Source organism: Haliaeetus leucocephalus, unplaced genomic scaffold (assembly GCF_000737465.1).
Source record: "Haliaeetus leucocephalus isolate CR32 unplaced genomic scaffold, Haliaeetus_leucocephalus-4.0 Scaffold924, whole genome shotgun sequence".
In the NCBI taxonomy this organism is placed as follows: Eukaryota; Metazoa; Chordata; class Aves; order Accipitriformes; family Accipitridae; genus Haliaeetus; species Haliaeetus leucocephalus.
The window spans coordinates 135000-158927 of record NW_010973360.1 but is presented as its reverse complement, the minus strand read 5'-3'; the positions used below and the strand labels follow the sequence as shown (position 1 = coordinate 158927).

General features: G+C 42.5%; 1 protein-coding gene across 1 annotated transcript in view; it reads right to left on the bottom strand.

Moving 5' to 3' along the window:
• The window catches only part of RNF150 (ring finger protein 150), a 118841-nt gene that overhangs the window by 23485 nt on the left and 71428 nt on the right, over nucleotides 1-23928 (bottom strand). Inside the window, exons 3-6 of the mRNA XM_010583603.1 lie at nucleotides 17215-17286; nucleotides 16711-16793; nucleotides 10004-10100; nucleotides 2350-2560 (exon numbers count right to left, since the gene is read on the bottom strand). Of these exons, the coding sequence (XP_010581905.1) occupies nucleotides 2350-2560; nucleotides 10004-10100; nucleotides 16711-16793; nucleotides 17215-17286 (463 nt within the window). The remainder of the gene's footprint in view (nucleotides 1-2349; nucleotides 2561-10003; nucleotides 10101-16710; nucleotides 16794-17214; nucleotides 17287-23928) is intronic.

Sequence of the window (23928 nt, the reverse complement as noted above, 5' to 3'; positions counted from 1 at the left end):
TAACCAGGGAAAACCCCTTTTCGCAGCCCTTCCCCAGACCACATGGCCAGCCGCTTCAGGTGATGGAGATCTCCTGAAGCTCTGTGGTTTGCTGCCTCGTTACTCATGTGCCTGGACAGACCACTGGTCTTGGTCCGAGTTCCTCATCCATGGGCTCTGCTGTCAGCCCTTGGGATTGCCCCATGTTAGGGTCTGTTGCCCAATGATATTAAAGGTAAGGGGGAAAACAGAGGGCACCAAGGCAAAATAAAGCATCTCTGCAGGCCCTGCAGTCCTCTGCTGGCTCAGAGCAAGTCTTTCACCCAGTTACTTAGCTGGCAATTTGGAAAATTAAGAACAAATGTGTTTGGACTGACACTGATCCTTCTGCAGACTCTGGAAACAAAACCGGAGGGGAAGAGAGTGGCTGGAGAGTTACGGAGCTCTTGTGCTCCCTGGCTGCCTCAACACCATCGTTATCCCTGAGGACAAACCAGAAGAACCGCTTCTCGGCGTGCCAAGATCCCGGGATGAAAAGCACGGACTCCCCCCAGCGCGGGGCTTTGCCAGCTCTTCTCAGCATGTGCCATGCAGCTGTGGGCGTAAAGGGCACACCACGGCCCTCCTTCCCAAATTCCATAGCGGGCCTTGTAAAGAACAGCGGGACGGGGATAATTACCTGTCAGAGGAGCCACTCACCTCCGGAGCGTTACGAGGGTACGGCTGAGACCAGCGCCTAAGCCCAGCCTTTAGTTACACTGTCGTACCACTGCGAAGTAAAATCTTTCCCTCTCGGTTTAAATTAGCCTCAAATGCATTTAAAAACAATTACTCGAAGGAACAAAATAACATCTCGTTTTGAACAGCTCTTGCCAGCACTCCGGGAGGCCTGAGCAGGCCGTACGCCGCCAGCTGACAGGCTGGTCATGGATGACAGCCGGGCCTGTAACTTCACTGCTCACCCCTTGCTGGATCCACAACTTAGACCGTAAAAGGACCAGAGCTGAAATCAGTACCTAATCCACAAAGGGAGAACTTAAAAATCCACTTCTGGGTCACTCATGCCTAGGGTCGCAAGTCCAGTGTTTCCAGAAGTTATTTTCACTGCCATGACACTGGCTGCAATATGAGGGAAAATGTGATTATCGAGTCTCTTCATGGAGTAAGGAGACCGATGTAAAATCATTTCAGCCTAGTCCCCTCATCACTTTCCTACCTTTTACACATCATATTATTACTTGCCTTTTTTTTCATGCCCAGGCCCATAGAAGTACCTAGAACTGGTTGAAAATGTGTAATTTTTTCCAGGACCTACGCTGACTGCATACACAAACCTATATTTTATCACATTCTTCTACCTCCCTTCAAGCATATCTGATGATTTTCTACAATAGTCTTGTCAATACTAATACACCAACAGGTATAAAAACAGATATGTATTTTCTACCGATCCGCTATTTTACCTAAAAATGAGAATTTTAGAGTAGTACAATCCTCACTCAGAACAGCTGACAACATTCTTTTTAAACTGTCAGAAGTAGATTTTCAACAAAGAACATCATTTTAGGAACAGAGACATGCAGACATTTTGAGAGTTACTGATTCAAATGGTGCCCCTTAAACAAGTGAAAACTAAACACATTGAAAACATCCAAAATTCTGCTTCTTTTTTATTACAAATTGGCAGTGCTATTTCACTATGCTCAGGTTTTCAAGTACAGGAACTCTGACCGTCAATCCCTCTGAAATGAGAAGTTCAAGTACGACTAAATAACCAGATGAGCTTCAGTTGATGTGAGAAGATAAAGGAAAGGCAAAACCAGAATTCAGCATTCTTTTTTTCTTGACCAAAGGCAGTAAAAACCATTGCTGCATTCACTATTTATTTTATGATACGCAAGTAAGAATAACTTCGACATAGTAACATGTAGCCCAGTGAGGAAAGACAGGCTAAAGGACGTGCACCAATCTGCTTCACGAAGAAGCCAAGTGATAGATGGCGGGTTACCATGGTGAACGGGATCACTTACTACAAACAACTTACTATAAACAAACATCTGAAGATGACCATAAGTTTATAATGTTTTTTTGTTGACTGAAATAGCCTGTTCTGTCCATGCAGGGGACTCCAGTTAGAGTTGGCTATTCAACACACTGATTTGCACACAGGCTGGAAGTGTTTGCAGTACAGCAGCATGACATGATATTTAAATTTACTTGCCCTGTAGATTTCTGCTGGGCTTAAAGTAAGGCCATTGCTCCAGTGAAAAAGCCCTCAAAGGCCATTTTTCCCCACACTAGAGACCAGTTTGTGATTTGGGTTTCTAAACATTTATTTCAGTGCAAATTCTGCCAGAAAGAGGAACTTACTGCTTGATGTGAAGTTACCCTCCCCAACCTGGGGAAAGGAATCTACGTCTTGGATGACTTGTAGTACTCCCACAGTCCGCACCGGGGGATCCAGGGCTACAGAGCTCTCGTTCACTGTTATATCGCTGGCTCCCGTTATCTGGTTGGTTGGTGGTCCTCCTATGGATGCTTCCAAGTCTGGAGGTATATCATCCATGCAATCTGCATTTGGCTAATGGGAAGAAAAAGAAGAAAACTGAGCTTTTACCTGATAAAAAGATCTAATTTACCTGTTCCCACTTCTTTAGGGTTTTTCACTTTCTTTCAGTACTGTAAATAGCAATATAGGATGAATTAGCACGCACAGTTTGTTTGTTTTCATGTACTTGAAACTTCTTAATACAATCTATTGCAAGAGACACCCAAAGTTTGCATTGGAAATACTCAGTATTAACCTGTGTCACCTACAATCTCTAAATATTCTTATTTATACTTTTTAAAGGGTTTGGGAGAGTGCACATTAAAAAAGTAACTCACTTATTGATATGATCTGCTCAGCATAGGCAGATTGCTGAGTCAGATTACAAATGTAAACAGAGACAGTAGCTGAAGGGGAATGATTATCATTTCCCTAAATATACATTTTATAGAGCTGTATCAGAGTTTTCAGGAATAGGAATTCAAGGGAACTGCCTGTGGGCGCATCTATGTGTGGGGTGCAAAAATAGAAGCTAAAGCTGTTTATAAGATAAGTTTTTTAACATCAAAAGATCTTTTCCTTTGCTAATGCTGTATTTCCTACAAAATAAAATTATGAGAAAAGAAACAAACAAGAAATAACGGGTATTTGAAGAGTTATTCGACCCATAGTCTTTCTTGCTTTCTGATTCAGAGACACCAAGGATGGAACCCAGTTCTGAGGAATTCAGACACTTCTCTCTTGCAGTTACATAGTGAACGCACCAACACCTCCGGAATAAACCAAGTTCTTCAAGTCAAGTGTCTGCCTTTCCATTGACCTTATAGGGAAGCAATGAGAGGGGGTTGCGGTGCCCACCTTTTGCACAGTATCCTTAGCACTGAGTGCCTGTTCACAAAGAGCACTGAGACTTCAAGTGGGCACTGGGCAGCAGAGAGCATCGTTTGTCCAGAGACACCACGTCCAAGATTAGTTTGTACCCTTGATTTCTCTGGGCCTGTTATAAGCCTGATGCTCCCCTTCATACAGCAGTGATTTCTATGAAGCTCCCCATAAACTTTGGTGACAAACACATGAGTAAAAAAGCTCTTTTTCCTCTAAGAGGAAACAGATTCTTGCACCATTTGCCCATAGAAGCAGGTCTAGTTCTCTCCAGGGCATGGAGAAAAATTGTTTGCATAGCTATTTCAAGAACTGGGTTTTGAAGTTTTAACGTATTGTAACAAAACCAGGGCTAATTCAGAAAGGAGGATGCTGTGTGTCAGGGTGCAAAGCTTCCAAAATGACAGGGGGACATAGCAAGGTTGAGCTGCAATTACACAGATACCTTGTTAAGTTAGGAAACGTAAAGTTAAGTTGTTTCCATTTATCTTTATTGTCCAGGAGTCAGACAGCTACTCTGGATCCGTCACTTAGGTTTCCTCTACCTTCAACGGTTTGAGACAATTTCACTGTGTGATTCATCCCACCCTAAGGTAAGTGGTATGAATTGCCCCCTCTGCCTTCCCACTGCTCAGCACTAAGCAGAGATGGGGCTTAAGCTGCTAGACTGGAAATCCAACGTCTGGATGGCTAAACTCGGAGGAGATATACTCTGCTCTGTGGATCTGATTTTTGCCACACTTAGTTGTCTCACTTGCTAAGGCATTTTTGAAAATCTCACTACCTGCCTATCTCAACAGCAGGCACCTAGAAACTAAGCAAAATATGATACAGCAAAGGCTTAAACAGAGGGTAAGCTTTAAGCGCAGGAGTAATCCCTTTGAACTCAGGCATATAAAGTTACCATATGCTTACATTTTTTGCAGAACCAGGAACTTGCCATGTTTTCTCTTTTTCCGTGCATCCCCTGTCTGCGTGTTGCCACATCATAAATATTTTTTCACTATTGTGTTCCTATTGAAAAAGGCAGGCATTTTAAACAATCCTCAGGTGACTTGTATCCACAAACTGAAGTTTGGGATAAAAATGAGAATTGTCATTGTCTGGCTCCAGTCTAACCTACAAGCAGTGAGAGCTCCTCAGAACTGGGATAAAGGCACATTTAGCTATACCAGGTTTTAATGAAATGCACTGAACCTGTACTTTTCTAAGTAAAATACCAATCATTTACTGTAGGACTTGGATCTAAAATTATTCCTTAGATCTCTCACTCTTTCCCTCACCCTTAGCTGTTGTAACAAATGCTTTCAGAATTTCATTTTTAACTTAAATTTGGCTTTGATAGCAGTGTATCTTAAAGAAAAAAGCCTGTTTTTTCTTTTCTAGTCTAGGAAAAACTATTTCAAATTTTTTTCAGGGGATCAGTTGTCCATCCTTTGCTCTGATTCCAGTTATTCCTAGAATGGGGTTTTATCACTAACTTTTAAACCTTTAAAAATGGGGGATTATAACTGAAAGCCAACCCAAACATTAAAGATGCAAAAATAGCATTGCTCGATATAATTAATCCCTTTACTCCTGAATCATTTGAGTTGGAAATAATACGCCAAACTAAGCAGCATACTATAAAACTAATGATATGAAATACTGATCGAAAAAAATACATTATGGCTTCTGCTGTCAGAGTGACCCAGATACATTTGCTAAGTTTAATAATATCGGTTTCACTCATTCCCTGCATGTAAGTACTTTGAGGGCACAATTCCACCAGACTCAAGGGAAGGCTTTGTATTGACTTCTGAGGGCTTGGCTAAGGCTCTTAGTGAATAGCTTCAAGTCATCCAATCTGCTGCCAAAAATGCAGCTGTCTGCATATCCAGCAGATATTTGCAGAAAAGGGGGAGAAGCAGAGGGAAACTATTTTTTGCGATATGATCATCCCAATAGCAATGTAACTCTTTGAAAGTGAAAGGCACTTTTACTGATAATTCACTTCAAATATTACAGCCAAAAGAGGTATAGTCTGAGCTGAATTCACCAGCAAAGAGACAGTGGAAAAGGTTATGCCAACCATTTGCTGATAAATAGTTAGTTAATAATCCTCCGGAGCTGCAGAGAGCCACAGTGAAAAGCAGAGATGCTAGGGTGCTCGGCTACTGTGAAAATGAGTGCGGTCATTTTGGTGCCTCATGGCAGCCTGGGGAATCTGGTTTTAGGGCAGATAATATTTGAAGACTCTGTTACAAAGTAAATGGAGAGTTTAGATGTGAACTGAATTGAAACGTTTAGATATTTGGGTTTTAACCAATCAATTCCTGGAAAATTCTGGGTCTTCCTGCTAAATGAAGCACAATATATCCACAGTCACGCAAGCCAGCTCTTTAATAACAACCATAGGACAAACATGCAGCTGGCAGGAAAAAAACCCTTATTAGCCCTGCCTATGGTAAGATTTCCTCATTCATCCCATTGTAAAAGCCTGCGAAAAGACTTTGGCAAATTCGAGCTCGAGTCTCCCATCAGAGACTGCTGCCTGCCTGCGGCTGCTTTTCTGTGTGTGGAAATTTCAGCTAAGATGGCTCAGCAAGACTCAAGAATGTGTTTAGGGAATTGCATTTTGCTTTATCCACTCTACAGAAGTGTTTGCCACCTCTCACTGAGAAGCCCTAGAGCTTTACAGCTTCTTCCAGGGAAATGTCCTTTCCCACAACAGCCTACTGACATCTGGCTAAGTTAACGAGCCTGTGAAAACACCAGTTCACGCGTGCTGATAGAGACTGGTGGCTTATTCGGGACTGCCAACCACACTCTCCAAAGAGAACAGGGCTTTGCATGGTGCCTGCAAGCTCACGGTGGCATCAGAAAGCACCCCCCAGGACCGATGCCCACCCCAGGCAGCGAGAAGGGTGAGGACGCGCAGTTTCTGTGCGGGTGGAGAACAGGTCCTGCGAGCTGAGCAGGGAGCAGGGGCAGTGACACCAGGGCAGGAGCTCAAGAGGATAAAGGTTGGGCAGGAGGGGCTACGCAGAGGAGAAGCAGGAAAGGGCACGAGGTGGGAGAGAGACAGATGGGAGTTGAGGCATATTTTAGAAAGCGAAGGCAGAGAAAACAGAGGAAGAGGAGCAACTGATACAGTATAGGAACTTTTAATGCCCAAGCTACCAGATGCTCTTAGACTCCCACTTCCTTTGCTGTCAGCCAGGGGAAACCCCTGACATGAAGGCTACCACCTGCTCCCAGTTCCCATGGACAACAGCTCCTACTGTAAGTCACCTCGAGGGGTAAGGCTCTGGCATGCAGCTCTCCCTCCATGAACCTAACCGATGATCCATGAGGGTGGGAGCCAGTATGCTTCCTCCAAACGATGGAGCATGCTGTTTTCAGTTTGTTGTCTTAGAACAGCCTAGGGAAATGTTTACAGTGTATTGGGTTTGCACGGCACTGTTTTGGTAGCAGGGGGGCTACAGGGGTGGCTTCTGTGAGAAGCTGCCAGAAGCTTCCCCTGTGTCCGACAGAGCCAATGCCAGCCAGCTCCAAGACGGACCCGCTGCTGGCCAAGGCCAAGCCCATCAGCGACAGTGGTAGCACCTCTGGGAGAACAGATTTAAGAAGGGAAAAAAAAGTTGCTGGGGCACAGAAACTGCAGCCAGAGAGAGGAGTGAGAACATGTGAGAGAAACAGCCCTGCAGACCCCCAGGTCAGCGAAGAAGGAGGGGGAGGAGGTGCTTCAGGTGCCGGAGCAGAGATGCCCCTGCAGCCCATGGGGAAGACCATGGTGAGGCAGGCTGTCCCCCTGCAGCCCAGGGAGGTCCACGGTGGAGCAGATATCCACCTGCAGCCCAGGGAGGACCCCATGCTGGAGCAGGGGGATGCCCGAAGGAGGCTGTGACCCTGTGGGAATCCCACGCTGGAGCAGGCGCCTGGCAGGACCTGCAGACCTGTGGAGAGAGGAGCCCACGCTGGAGCAGGTTTTCTGGCAGGACTTGTGACCCCGCGGGGGACCCACGCTGGAGCAGACTGTGCCTGAAGGACTGCACACCGTGGAAGGGACCCATGCTGGAGCAGTTTGTGAAGAACTGCAGCCTGTGGGGAAGCACCCACGTTGGAGAAGTTCGTGGAGAACTGTCTCCCATGGGAGGGACCCCACGCTGGAGCAGGGGAAGAGTGAGGAGTCCTCCCCCTGAGGAGGAAGGAGCAGCAGAGACAACGTGTGATGAACTGACCGTAACCCCCATCCCCTGTTCCCATGTGCCGCTGGTGGGGAGGGGAAGAAAAGAAAGGTGGGGGGAAGGTGTTTTACGATTTACTTTTTATTTCTCATTATCCTACTCTGATTTGATTGGTAATAAATTAAGCTAATTTCCCCAAGCTGAGTCTGTTTTGCCTGTGAAGGTAATTGCCGAGTGATCTCTCCCTGTCCTTGTCTCGACCCACAAGCCTTTCATTGTATTTTCTCTCCCCTGTCCAGTTGAGGAGGGGGAGTGATAGAGTAGCTTTGGTGGGCACCTGGCATCCAGCCAGGGCAACCCACCACATACAGAAAGTCATACAATGAAATCCTCTAAACAAACTTTGCTAGTGGAACATTAACATCCAAGCGCTTGATTTTTAGTGTTCAGACAGACTAGCACTAAGGCTGATTCTGAAATCTTAATTTGACCCAGTTGTTTATGTTGGTTACAGCAGTATCTTTAATTACATGCCCAGTACAATTATTTCCACAGAAGCTCCATGTGGAAAGCTCTCAGTGAGGAGAGCACGATGGATCTCCCTTCTGCTCCGCGGTACAAAGAGAATGAGACAGGGAGCTGTGAGAAGAGAAACGATGGCTGAGGAAACTGAATGGCACTTTAAATTATTGCTGGCAATTAGGTTCTATACCTGCAACACCAGCTGTTCATAGGTAGTAAAAGCCAGTCATGTAAACCAAAACCTTTACACATGGCCTCTGGGCATGTTTTCCCTTCCCCTCGATGTACCCAGCCTCAGACAGCCTGTGGACACGCTTAGCCTTCAGCAGCTGTCAGTGAAGTCAGTGAGAGCCGTATTCTGGATGTAAATACTACTGGTACTACACTTTCTGGAAAGACCTTAACATCTCACGGCAGGCCTCCAAAAAGTGGAGGTCTGATTTGCCTATATCCCCTGATTATGAAGCTGGATGAAGAGCATGTTAATGAAAAGCTTGGGCAAAAATGTGAATGGACCAGCACGAGAGCAGAAATTGTGTGGTCCTGCGTGGTCAAGAAGAAAGCCGTGGAACAATATCCTGGCTAACTGCTCACTGGCAGGCCTGTGAACTGAGACATGGAACCTGGGGAAAAATTTCTGTATTTAAGCCTAGGCGCAGAGATGCTGAATGGCAGAGCCAGCCTTCCTTCCAACCTTTCCTGACACCTCAAATACTGATTTAACAGTTGTATCATCTTTTAATATTCTAAAGATAATATACATGCTTAGCAGAAAAAGTAGCCCAACTGTAATGACATGTTACCCTAACTACAATGCTCTATTTCATTTTTCCCATTGCGCGTTTTTAGCTTGGATTATATTAGGTTGATTAACGTATCTGCCTACTTCAGTAAAAACATACTTCACCAGTTGCTGTGGAACCTCTTCTGCAGCAACGTGCTTGGCTTCCTAGTCTCCATGAAAATGAACTCTTCGGGTATGGCTGCATCAGCTCCCCTAACATGTTCGCATGAGCTATTTTACTTTATATAGCTCTTTCATATGTGAGCTGGCATGTCACCATCTGTAACTGGGGAGGGTATTTACAGCACCTGTTAATGCACCGACCGGTGGTGTTTCAGTATTGAACTTCACTATCATGAAGTTCACGCATGGTGTGAGAACGTGACTCACTTCTTCCTGGAGAAGCCCCTGATCTCTGCGATAACTGCAGTTAGGAAACTGTATGGCAGACAGGACATGCACTATCTGAATGTAAACATGCAACCTAAAAAGATCAATTGCTTTGGCAGCTTCTAACCACATCTGAATGTTCCAAATAACAAAGAGCTTAACAATTTCTTGTATGTCATGTGGTCCGCCACATGCTTAGTTACTGGGAGAAATGCTCCCTAATTGGAATTAGGAGTACAGAGCTTGCTACAGATAGACTTTAAGAGAAATCTAACAGAAAAAAGATTTGGCTCCCCGGAATGAGCAATTAGTTGTCATCAACTAGTATAGCAGGGAAAATTTTATTTGCAGACCTTCTGCTTTGAGATTTGAACTGAGAGCATGATTAAAAAAATAAATCCAGTCCTGATTTAAAACACAAACAAAGCTATGTGAAAGACCTACAAATCCACCATAACACCAGTAAACAATCCTCTGCTCCACAAAGCAGGCAGCCACAGACACACAAATCCCAACACCCAACCAACCCCCATACACACACTCCTCCTTGCTGATAAAAGCAGAGTGCAGGAGAGAGGTAGAATCAGACATTTCAGTTTGTACACTCCTTAATAAATCAATATCATGGCAAGAAGAGTAGGATGGGAACAGAGGGCAAAGGGCTAGGGATATACTCAAGTAGCTGCTGTTTCCCTTCTGCCCTGACCGGCTGCTCTGCGACGCGCTTACCGGGATCCCTAGGGCTTTTAGAATATTCATTTTACACATCGGGCAGGTACGATGGTCTAGCAGCCAGGGGTCTACGCAGGACTTGTGGAAAAGATGCCTGCAATGAAAAACAGGATATTTTAATTTAAATCCATGACAGCACAATTTACCACTTAGTACCAGATGCTTCTTCTGCATTCAGTAAAGTGCGAGTATTTTTAAAACATTCTCCCTGACTTCCCTGCTCTTTAGAAGATGCCCATCAGAGTGAGCTCCTAAACAATTCCAGCCCTGAAGGGGTTGTTCCTAATCCCATGCTTGGTCTGAAGTGACCACTAAGCAACTACCTGAGCCCCGGGGCTGCTGGGGACCACTTTTCTTAGACATTATCCAGGCGGAAGAACTGAAAGCTTCTTGCCTAGCTTCACCCGACACAAACTGAGATTGAATACAGAGATATTTAGTGCATGTACCTGACTGACATTGTATTTTCTCTTGTAAGCATATTCTGTTACCCTGTGGTTATAGAGGACAAATGTTACAAAAGGCAGGAATGTGAGGCTGCGGATTTAAGAAACGCTGTTGAGTAGGCCAAGGAGAGGAGTCAGGACTCAGCCCAAGGCAGTGAAATTTGTTCAGCCCAACTCCTTCTGAAGAAAAGGAGGGAAGTTTCCTACCATGCACATAGCCTCAGAAATTACACTGGCATGTAGGAAACTGAAAATTGACCTGCCTTCCCAAAAATCTTTTTTAATCAATACATTGAATAGAATAATTCAGTTATTATGGAAGGGACCTTAGTCCAACTGCCTAATATACCTTAGTAAGAGTAATAATTTAGGCAAAATTGAAAGAAGGCATTTTATTCTGAAATACGAGGCTCAATATACACAGTCTTGCTCAAAAAGATGCAAACTAAGACTAATTTGCTTGTTTTGAAACACCATATAGATCAGCTCTAAATTTCCTTTCTAAGGCTTGCAACAGGTGTCCCACATTTTACTTGGCAGAGCCTGAAAGTCGCGTTTCAGTCTGCTTGAACTTTTACATTTGAGCAGTCCCAGCCTGCGTTTCCCTGTGCTGCCACTGCCCCACGCGCATCGCTCGTACAGCACAGCCCTACAAACCCACCAGGTAACCGCGGGTGGGCTCAGCTCACAGCCGCCCCAGGGCATGTACCAGCCTCCACGAGGAAACGCAATCTCTGAGAAAGCCAGAATCGCTTAATGCACCAAAATAATTTTAAATATTTAAGTAGCACGTATTCAGCTGAATGGGTTGGCTGCCGTATTGTGTCGTGGCCTCTCTCACACAAGATACACGCGGCCTTTCAACTTGGTGGAAGATATTGAGGTCCACTTTCACCAACATCGATTTGCAACCCTGGCTCTTACTAACATGGTAGCAGCCCACATACTAGCTGGCTGGCTTATTAGCTGGCTTCAGTCCTAAGAGTAGAAATTCAAAGCCAAAACTGTGTGAAATCTCAGAATCTTATTCTTTTCACGGCAATGTTTTTTTCTCACTACTTCTAGAAGAAACGGGTCCTTTGTGAAACAAAGCTACATGGCAAATCATCACATTCCTGTACTTGGTCTGACTTCACACAACTATGGGAAAGGGCAAATCTGTTCTTGGAAGTTCGACCTAGTCTAATTATATCAGTTGGCTGCAATACCAAACTTTGACAAATCTCATCTGATCCTGTATGTCAACATGATTAACACAAATGAAGTATCGTGATACTTGAAGTTCAAATCACTGCTTTACTGAGGCCACTAAAGTTCACAAAACCCTCCTTCCAAACAAGACTTGCTTTACTGGGTAAAAACACAATGTACCCAATTTCAGTCTCTGTCCTGCATAACTCTTTCTTCCTTTTATCTCAGGAGGGACGTATTCAGCCCATCATCAGGCAAGCATTCTGAACAGGTGAAAGCATAAAGGTATAGTCCTCAGGCATGTGTAATTTTACATTTAGAAGTCTAACCAACAGAATTCCTTGGGTGCGTTAATTCACAGAGGGTACTGTCTCGCTTTTCAGCTATTTGAAATAACTATGAAATTCTTGATAGTGGTTGGTTTTCTTTAATTATATACTCAAATTAAAAAATAAGTATGTTTAACTGCAAACATCTGAAGCACATTTCTGCCAAAATACTCAGTACATTTACAGAATCTGAGATTTTTATTATTCTCTTGAAAAAAATAGATTTGCAAAATCTGTTTTGGATAAAACGTTAGTAACTTCTATCAAGCCATTTTACCATAGACTAGAAGTCTCCTTTTGTTTTCAAGTTCAAACTTTGCAAGCCTCAGTCAAGCTGTGGTTCATATTACAGCATTTCATAATGTTCGTTAATCACCGAAAGCTTGGAACTTTCATGCCTTAAAGATTTTAAAAACTGAAGTTTAGTGTTCCTGAAGTTTGCTTCAAAGAACAATATTCTAAAAGAAATCCTACCAATGCCGAGTAATTTAAATACATGACAGATCATGTCACTTTGCACTTCTCAATCCTAAATTAGCACTGCGTATTATGGGTCTATTAATTTCAGATTTAATATGTACAACAGAAGGAACTTGATTATTTGACAGAAATCTACAGAAAAATGGAATGTTATTGAAAATCAGATAAAGATTTGCATTTTTAAATTTTTATACCACATTATATAATTAGAGCACTCATAGTATCTATTTTTGAACATGTAAACATTTGTGCAGAGAAGTGAGGTGGCAGGCTTTGCAGATTTGGATTTGAAAGTTTGTTTTATTGGTTATTAGCTACAGCACCATGTACATGCCTATGGCTTTCAAGAAATTGTGAATTGTTTGCTGTCCTGATAAGTTTATCATCCAAATTCAGGCAAAATAAGGGTCAGCACAAAGTAAGATGAGAGAGCAACTGCAATATTTCACTGTCACATGGTAAGACAAAGACGTAAAAAGACCAGATGCAACAAAAATACTCCTCCCTCTGTGGTTCTGACTGATGCAAGTTTTAAAAGGAAGAAGAGCGTAGAGGCATCATGGTTGAGTTCAGAAGTAATGACCCATACAGGGACACAGTAAGAGAGATGTTTCAAGCACAGGCTCGGGATATGGCTTTGACAAAGTCAGAGCCAGAAAAAAAAGATGTGGGGTTTTTTTTTCTGTTGTGTGCAACCACATGCATTGCAAAACTATATTGATTTGCATGGGCTGAAAAGTTTCTCAAAAGAACTGTAATTGATTAGTTGAGAGAGGAAGGCGAGAGGATAGGAGAGGGGATGTTGTAACAATCCTCATACAAAACAAAGCAGAAAGGGAACAGCTGTTCTTCACCTCTCCTAGGGATAAGAGACACCAAATTTCGGTCACATTTCGGATGTGTTTAAACTGCAGCAAGTGAGATCCAGGTTACACAATAGGAAAAGCTTCACCACAGCCAGGGTAGCAAAGCGCTGCAATAAATCAGCAGGGGAATTTGCAGAGTCTTCATCCCGGGAGACTGCAGAGTGCGTTGGAAAAAACTCCCAAGAACGACACGTGCACGGCCAGTGCCCCTGTGCCGTTCCAGAGGTGGTGGCCTCCTGGGATCCCTCCTGCACTCTTCTGTGACTGCACGCGGCTCTGTAAAGCTCACGGAGCACAAAGAAAGAGAGAGAACCTCAAAATCCCAGAGCGTTTAATTTACTATTATCTAAATAGCACTTCATATTTTTTAACTGGAGATTGCTTTTGTTTGAAATGTATTTAAATTTTCTTTAAAGCTGCAATTTTAATCATACAGGAAAAGAAGATTTCATTTCAGGCTCAGCCCAAAATTATAATAATAATTTGATTGTTGTAAAACTATTGCAAAGCTTTCAGCTTGCCAACAATTTTGAGAAGCGTTTTTTCCAGGTTAAGGGAAACTGTTCTCCTCCCACCTTCTACTCCTAGTCCCAATTTACCAAACTGCATGCAAACAAACCTAGCAGTCGTGTAATTTTCTCAGAAGAAAAATGTGAGCTAAGAGAAAAGGAGGCAAGAGCAGAAAAAGAGGTACATCCCTAGGGATCCTGAGTAAGAGCATCAGATGCCTAGATTAAGACATAGGGCTGAAGCAGAGGATTGAGAAGGGAGCTGGTGAGAGACTGAGCAGCACTGTAGTATCCACTGAGAAGGTTTGGGCCTTTGGGGGTGCATGTACGGTATTATTTGTTTATTTTTGAGGAAGAAGGAAGGACAAAAGAAGATGACGATGAGGGTAAGTGAGAGGAAGGAATCAAAGGGAAGAATGTGTGTGATGAAATAATTTTCACAGGAAGCTAATAAAAAGAGAAAGGAAGAGTGAAGCAGTCTCTGAAATCACAGCTGTTCATGGAGTGAAGGTTCACGGGAAGGGAACGAGCTGGAACGGGGTCAGAAAGCGTGCTTATTGGTGACAGAGATGAAACAATCAAAAAAAAACCTTATGAAGAACTCAGTACAGACGAGGTTGAAAGAATTGTCTTGTCTCTCTGTAGAAGTTTAGTAAAGTCAGTAAAAGTTTACTAAAAGGCACACACTGGGAGCAGCACCACCAGTAACTTCTCCAAAGCCAGAGCAGAAAAGACTAAGGCGTTTTGAAGTTAGACATGGAGGACAAGCAGAAGGTACTGGGGCTATGACAAGAGGTGTCACTGGGAACAATGAACTTGGTTACATTTGATGTTGTGTCAGTGCCCTCAAAGATAATTTCAGTGATGCTTGCTACCATTAAACATAAAACCAGCTGCAAGCCAACAATTTTTTTTTATCAAGTGTCAGTCCTTATTTATTTAATACATTCTGTAGAGTGAAGTTCATTAATGCAGTCAGTTGTGGGAGCTGGCTACAGAGGACAGGCAGGAAGAAGCACAAGTTCACTGGAATTCTCCTCCTAGCTTTCCAGAGCAGGATACTTAACAACAGGCTATCCCAGCGCCGGCTCCCTGCCAGCAGAAAAGAGAGGACATTTGGGGAAACGGCACAAGTACTAGTAAACATGTTATCTATATGACTTCAGAGCTCATCCACTGCAATATTGGCCGGTGGATTTTTGGTACCAATTTCTTAGGAAATTCAGGCTCCACCAGCCTTAAAATGAAATCTCAAGATATACAGGGCTTTATGCAGCGTGTGCCTGCTAGCAGTGGTTTTCCCAGTACTGCCTGCAGTACAAAGCAGCATCTTTCACGTGTAGCTCTTGGGGAGTATTTGGCTTTGCAGGTAAAAAGTTCTGCATCTTGAGCACCTCCTGAGTAGAAACACTAAGGTCAGCCAGCACTGGTGTCATATGGTGCTGGTTTCTGTAAGGCTTGGTGAAATGCCAGCCTCTTATTAAACAGCAGTCTAATGAGGCTGCCATACTAGAAACTGCACACGGTTTAACTGAGGATGCTGGAGGAAGAAACCTACAGTCTGTAGGTCTTTATCAAGATATAACACTCTCCTACTCACTTAACAGAGACAGAAATTAATCCACTTTTTTTTTTTTTTTTTTTTTTTTTTGATGAGGAGAGGAGACTGACAACAGCAGAAAGAATCATGACTACCATTTCCTGGTTTGGAAGTTCAGCCCCATGCAAATGTGTAAAATATTGCCCTCACAATTTATGTAGCAGAAAAGCCAGAAAGCAGTGAAGTAGCTGCTTGAGAAAGATCTTTGAGTTTTTATAATTCAAAACTGCTGAGGCTCAAACTGTATTTTACAAGACAGTTCTGCTGCTGCTACCCTTTTAGCATGAGTCATTTTCTAGGTGACCTTTTAAGTCAGCCAAGAGCTGAACATCACCTGTTAACTATGTGTTTCCTATTCACTCTGCCTGACTCAACACTATGGATGACAAAGTCTGACTGGAGCCTCTTTGAATTATGAGGCGAGACACAAGCGAAAGCTAGAGCTTAGACGTATTTTTTGCTCTTGTATAACTACCTCCAAAACCTGCCTGTCTCTATCATGCAAAATTTCCAAGTTCATTACGCTTCTATGAAAACAGGCTTGATGTCAAACCAAGGTCCACCTTTTCTGGTAATTTCTCATCTTCCCGTATTTCTGCTTCATTAAGTGATGTGTTTGTGTCTGTTCATAGAAAAAAAAAGAGTTCATAAGCAATTTGTCTTTGTGGGGGATTTACAGTAGGTCAAATTTATGATTAATCTGTTGCTTTTTGCTTGCCATTTAGCGATGGCAGTAAACAGATTTAGCGAGTCACATGAAGGAACAGAAATGGACAGCTTGTAACATTCAAATATCTACTAGGGAACAACATAGCAGGAAAAGAAACAAATATTTCAGTTTCTCAAGCCAGTGAATATGTCTGCAGCAGAAGAAAGAAACTCTATTTAAAAAAATAATCTCTGCTCTGTATGTACAGCACTTGAGCTTCCTGTTTCTAGGGAAATCAAACACTTGATATAAAAAGTGAGGAAAACAGAGGAATCAAAACCTTTAGTTTAAAAATCCTACAGATGACTTTGTAATAGGTCCAGATCAAACAAAATTTCTGACTATCATGCTAAACTCAGGTTCTCACCACCATGAATACTACTTCCACTTCAAGTTGAACAAAGAGGCATTTCAGGTATTTTTACCAACAGATTTTGAATAAATAAAAATGATAAATTCACCCTTCCCTCCCCAAGCTCTCAGGTAATCTCATCAGCATGATACTGTGAGAACAGAGCCTGTCTTGAATTAGAGAGACAGTCAGTGCTAAAAGCACCTTCAACATTCAACTTACCTGCAAGGCAAAATTCTGACAACATCATTGGGCTTGTAGCCTTCAATACAAACAGCACAGTTATCAAAGTCTGGCTCAGTTTCCTACAGGAAAGAGAACATTCATCATTTTCATTTTTTTATTTTGACAGTTAATCTCTTCATACAAGAGCCTATGTGACAAAGTAAAACGGTCCTTGATACCTGGTGCAAATCCAATAATGCATTTCAAGACAAGCAAGTCAGATTTTCCGACACGTTTCCAGTTGGAAACTTGCCCTGGGAAGCGTGCGGGTTTAGTTAGCATGTTTTAACTTCCAGGATTTTCTGCACCTTCACAGAATAACCTTCTTCTCTCTCTACTCCATTTCATCTGTAAATTGCTTACCAGTATTCCTCCCCAGCCTGAAGGACATGCAGTAGCTAAATAAGCAATTGCCATTTCTGTTCTGCCTCGTTGTGCTAGTGGTCTGAAGGAATCCTCAGCACAGAGTTTCATTTGGTAATGAGCAATTTGAAAAATTACCTTATCACCTTTCCTGATTGTTCTGACTTGTAGCTTGCTGATTGCTTTCTTTGCAGCATCCCCAAGCCGGCGCTGTAATAAAAAATGTGCTCTTAAGCAAAGAGTATCTCTTCATGCAGAAATCATCACCTTTTCTCCCTAGGCTTCTTAATAATCTGAAGTGACTGTACATGAAACAGGACAGCGCTGTATAAATATAAACAGATGAGGTCAGTCATACTGTCATTCACAATAAGGGCACAGCAGGTATTCTAGGCTTGCTGGTAACCCACAGCCGATGAGGCAAAGCTAGTCTAATGGAGCTCCAGTGGAGACTGCACGTGAGCCCATCAGGATGCTATACTACGCCACCTTTACTATTCCAGTGAGTAGCAATGTATGTAACAAGTCCACTATTTGCATATCCTACTTCTTCCCTCTCTTTTTTTAATCACACCTGCAAAAAATACATTATTAAATGAGGCCTGGGCTAACAAGCAGAGTGAACACTGGACTTAAGATTCTGAAGGTCATTATTCTTGCATTGTTCCAGAACTAGTTCATAATCTTCAGCAAGATATAACTGCTGAAAGTGAGCTGTTAATTTGTTAACCACAAAACCCACGAATAACCTTATCTGCTGTTCTCTTTTCCTGCAATACAGAGTTGCCTACTTTATAGGAGCAATGCAAGGTATAAAAATGAGGTGAAAGCATCTGCAGTTTCTTACAGGTAAAGCACTATATAGTCCTGTAGTAACATCCTATCCATACATAACCATTTGCTTGTTCTTTGCCTTTCTATCTTTGTTTCCAGCAGACCATGAATTGCTTAACCACGTGATGTTTCTGACTGTTTTCCCATATTTCCCGAACACTGTTACTGTGCTGGCAGGGTCACAGCCACTCAGGATTAAAGTATGTAGTAACAGCCTGATGCAAAACACCCTGTTCTCAAATGCTGAAGTTGGAGATGCCTGCCTCTTGCAAGAGGCTGAGAACATTATGGGGCCATTCATACAATCACTGCTCAGCAGAGCTACCTCTGTACCCTGTGCTATTGAGCCTGTGCCTGTATCAGCGCTCCAAGGACTTGGCTGTTCACTTCTGCTAACCCAACAGGGAGATCTGGAGACAGACTCACAGGCTGGAAAGGTCTTTGAGAGGTCATGTACTCCCACCCCCTGCTCAAGGCTGGGTCAACTTCAAAGTCAGAGCTGTGTCCAGTCAAGTTTTGAATGGCTCCAGGATGGGAGATTTCACAACCTCTGTGGATAATTTGTTCCAGTGCTTAACCACTCTCACAGGCTTTTTTTTTTTTTTTAAACATACAAATGGAATTTCCCTTGTTGGAGTTTTTGGCCATTACCCTTGTTCTTTCTCTGTGCACCCCCTCAAAGAGTCTGACACTGCCTCCTCGCCAACCACCCGTTCTGCAGCTGAAGGCTGCAAGCAGAACCCTTCCTCCTCCTCCTCTGCTCCTCTCCTGGCTTAGCACATCAAACTCTCTCCGTCTCTCCTCAGATATCGTGTGCTCCTGTCCTCACACCATACTGGTGAGCCTCCTCTGGGCTCTCTCCAGTTTTTTCATGCCTTTCTTGTACATTTCTTGCAGCAACACCTACTCCGATGTCTTCTTGTCCGCATTATGACAGCTCATGATACAGTGCATCCCAATTTGTCACCAATAAACGACCTAATTAAACTCTTCTCTACACCTCCCCTCCCCATCCATGCTTCCAGGCATGTGTTGTTACATAGGAGGGAGACTTGGAGTGTTGGTGACTCAGAAGACACTCAACTTTTTGGGCTGGGAACACCGCCTGTGCCAGAGTTCAGAGGGGCCTGTTGTTGGGAAGGGTTTCCAGCTGGAGGGGGTGAGAGCATGAAGCCAAAAATGGAAGGAAGCTGGATGTAGTTTGTAAATTGAGACCTAATCACCATACAGATACGATTAATAAATTACCACTTTGTTCTTCAGATCCAATTAAAATCACTGAATTAAATTTAGAGAGTAAGCTTATTGGATTGGAAGGACATGAAGACTGACAAAATGCATGCAATACTGAAAGCAGAGAGCAATTTCAGATATGGCTAAAGAGGTGAAAATGATCTTGGCTATCATATGAGCTTTACATATGAGCTTTCCAGCATAACTAATTACTACATGTGAGGGAGTATTTTGTAGTTATACAACATCTTTTCTGTAGTACTTTTTTCTCACAGTCTCCCTTAAATAAAGGGATCAGATGAGAGTTGGAAACATTTCTTGCCAGCTATTTGTTTCTTTAATGTAAATCAAAGACAGACTGATAACATTCAGCAAGACAAGAGCCATTATGTCCTGCTTCAGGAATTGCTTGTGATTCCTTTTTATCATTATTATTACTTAAACTAATGAAATGTCTCAGTTCTTTTTTGTACGTTCTTCAAGGGGAAAGGACAAGATTAAAGACTTATGTACATCTTTGATCTGCTTGTTTTTATGTTTGCTTTCTCTTATCTACCTTAAATAGACAAGTTCATGACTTACATACAAATGAGAATAATTTAGTTTTTGAAAGAACAGGAATATCTTGGAGTAAAGTCATGCTTTCAAATGACTCTTCCATTTGAATGAAAGGCGTGCTATCACTAACCAACGATTTCCCCTAAAAGATAAGAGGCATTACAATAGTTTAAGGGTTTAAGATGAGGCTTAGAGATTTACAACCATAAATCTCATAATCTCATTAGCAAGGCTGCAACATTCAGTACTGGACTGGAAGGAGTTAAGCATATCAGATGCAGTGGTCTTGTGGAGAGGGTGACATTAGTTAAAAAGAAAGGACAGTAGCATGGAAAACATCACTTGTCTGTTCCTGAGGAAGTGAATGACTGTAGATGCTGTGGAACAGAAATTACAGTAAGCATGTCTCTCTTAATGGCCTTACTAAACTATCACCTTTGCAGAGAGGAGATCGCCTTGTGCCTTGCGCAGAAGGAAGTGCACCATCAGGACGAGGTATCAGACACATCTCCTGTACCACAGATAAAGTTTGGGGACTCCATCATGTGAAGCGTCTTCCCAAGTCTGCTTCAAGGACTGATGTCTCTAGTCAATGGCCCAAAACTCTCATTCAAAGCCACAGCCAGCAGTCTTCCTTCTCAGATAATTCCTTGACCCTCCACATGCTGCCAGTCACATACTAAAGTAGATCCTTCACTGGAGATTAACCCAGGAGGCACAGGACCCTCCTCAGCCCCAGTGTGATCACTGCCTGCTTTGGCTTTCACTATCCTGCAAAACTCATGGAGCCCACCTGGTTTCAAAATGACTTTACAGAAAACTTCTTAACAAGAAACCAATGGGAAGAAATGACATGGAAGAAATATGGTCAACAGGTCTGGCACTTAAACATCATCCCCTCGCCATCTTCCCATCTTATGTCTCGCAGATGACAAAAAGAGAACTCTACTATTACTGGTGAAATATGAAATCTGACACACTGACAGGGCTGGGTTTGGTTTTGGTTTTTTTTTTTTTTTTTTTTTTTTTTTTTTTTTTTAAGCCTGTGTCCTGGCTCTTACAGGGCTGAGACAGCAAGTGACATTTTGCTGAATTATCTCCAGGACTTAACTTGTCATGTAATTCCAAACTGCTTTCAATTAGCTCTGCAACCTGATGTCTCTTGATGCAAGCAATTCCCACAGTCTTTCACAGAGAAACTCCCTCATCTTCTGGAGGGCTCCAGGAACAAGCTGCTGAGGAAGCAGATTGCCTGTGCTTTCCTTACACAAATTTATCCTCTTCATATCAAAAGGGTGTATCATCAGAGCAACCACCTACTTCCTGGACATCTTGTTAGGTGGGAAAAAAAGGGGAGGCCTTGGATTTTCATTCATGTGAATATTACTACCTACCTTCTACTTCCACAGTCATCTGTGGTAGAGATACTCTTAAAAATTCAATGTATTAAAATCAAAATTGAAATCACCATATTTGCAGCTGACACCCTGGCTGCAGGTGCACAAGCCCATAATAGAAGACAGTTTTCTGCTCTGCTGCATCAACTCCCGACCGAGTTGGGATGAATGGGCCAGGACATTCAGCGAGAATCCTTGAAGTCCTGATTCTCCACTCGTGAAAATCAGGCACCTAACTGGAGTGAGCTGTGTCTTCCTTCTGGCACATGAACCTGGATTTTGCACACATGGTGAGGAAGAGTGGTGGCTGAAGATGTACATGCTGTATGTCCAGGTTTCATCTCACTGGGGAGTCACAGGAAATGATTCCAGGAGATTCTTCACTCTTTCTAGCTGCCTCTCTCACTAGCTGGACTCGTTGCTTTCTTGATGGATAATTACATCAGTTCCTTTTGGGTTTACTACTTGATCAGCAACTTATGCTGTGTGCAAGAAGGGAAGCGGACCTGGAAAGGTGGGTCACCATATAAAAGAGGACAAGGAAGCAAAAGTGGTTATGAGATTTGACATCTTTTTCATGAAAGGAAGACACAGTTGCAATGGGTCAGCTTGGAAGAGTCAAAATGGAAGATGACTTAGGGAGACTTGAAGCGACCAAGGAAAAACGTTCAGAAATCTTGCTTTCATGTAACAGTGCAACACCCCTCCTGCTTGGAGACAATGGCTTTTTCTGCCAATCCTATTTTGCAGTCAGCCACATTGTCCCATTCCCTCAGCATAGTGCCAAGACTACCAATCCAGAAGAGGCTGAACCGCTCCTGCTAGCAACTCCAGCATTAGCCAAACCTAGGAAGGGCATGCATGACAGAGGTTAATAAAGAGGTAGGCACAGGTTCTTATTTGACACAGAAAACATAGGCCTGCACAAGCCCTTGTTTTAAAACTGTGGGATTCTAAATCATTCGGATGTCAAAATGAATTTAAGCTTTTTAATATTTATTTTTTTTAAATTTTAACTGAAGTCTAACAGAAGAGTCACAGTTTTTCACACTTTCAGAACAGGGCAGTCAGTTTGCACAGTTAGATTTGATCGCATTGCGGGGTAGGAACTGATAGCACAACTTTCTCTGAATAGGCCAGCTGGCTCCCCCTTCATCTGATGCTCTGTTTATCCAAACATGTCAATATTTGGATAAACTTTAGCCTGAGTACATCAAATACAGATAGAAGGAAGCATCTTTCCTAAAGTTGGCCAGCAATGAAGGTGCTTACAACACACGCAAGGCTTTCCAAGTAAACACAATACCTTCATACAAACAGACAAATGCAAGTTATAATGCCAAAAGCTTTTGAGCGCGATGACAAAAGAATCTTGCTCCAGCAAAGCAACACAAACAATTTTTCTTGTATATATCTGAATATCCAAGATATTAACATAGAACTTTGTGATCCCATCCTCGTGCTACAAGAAAATCTGTCAAAGAAAAAAAACCCAACAAGCAGAACTTCAGGGGAAATGGAGAGGAACCCTCATGGAAAGGGCAAAAGCAAGATGGGCTCTTCTGAACTACCCACATCATTACATTCCATTGCCAGGACTAAAAGAAAAAAACCCAAACCACAGCAACTCATTAACACAAATGGTTGAGCTTTGTCTGTATATCGCTACCATTTTTCATATGAAAAATGCTAATAAAGACATGAGAGGAGATGTCAGGCAAAACTGGATGAAGAAAGTACATGATAAAATTCTAGTTTGCCCCATATCATTATTACAGCTTCGGCAAAAAATTAATAATAAATATTTGCTTAAGAGGCATACTTTCTTATTCTTCTGAAGAATAGAACTAGTATAATAACAAAGTTATTAAAACCTCTGCACAGGACAACTGCTTGTGCACACATTAGTCTTGTTCATACTTTGGAAAGAAAATACTGAAAAAGGAAATCTGCTTGAACATATAAACCTATCAGTTCCAAACTATAGCATATTACCTGAATGAGCTTCTTATTTTGCTGGGTTTCATGTTTATGTATGTCTATTTACACTGCTAATCTGCCTGTGTAATTACTTGATTGAAAGCACACTTATGGTACCCACATACATAAATTAGGCCCACATGTGCTTTTGCAGCCAAAGCATCTAAAAATTATCACAGCCGTCACAGGGAATCTGCTGCCAGTGATGTTCAAATTCCAGCTGGGATAGTCTCATTCTTGCTATCCAAAATTTCATACCGTATATTTAAAAGGAAAATATATTCTCTCTGTCTGTAAATACAGAGCAGCTGCTCTCTATCTCAGAGGATGCCTGAATTGCAGTGGGGGAGGGTGAGGGATCCCTATACATTAAGTATACGTTATGGAGTGTGTGGCAGTACTTTTCTCTACAAGATGATTATTAACGCTCTCAGTCTTACTTTTTCTGCAGAGCAAGCAAGGCAACCCTCTCCCTGCCCTGACAGTAATGTATTAAGGGTCCAGAAACATCTCTGAATTACAGTGCATTTTTTTTCCCCTGCAGTAAAATGGTTATCTCCTCAGATTTCATACATTGATAACGTTTTCTACTGTACCATTAAAATGAAATGTAGAAGCCTCAGCTTCACAGTTCTGCTGATGCTGAGATAGTTGCATCCAGACAAGAAAAGATTAAATTTATTATTATCATTGCTATTATTATTCATTGCTGAACTACCATAAAGACGCACAGTGCTTTATAAATCCAGGCGGCCTCAGAACCTAAGGCTTATTCCCGCTGCTGCTGACTTCTCTCCAGCTCTATAGGTTTTGGATCTCTTTCAGGGGGTTTGAACAAGATGCCAAAACC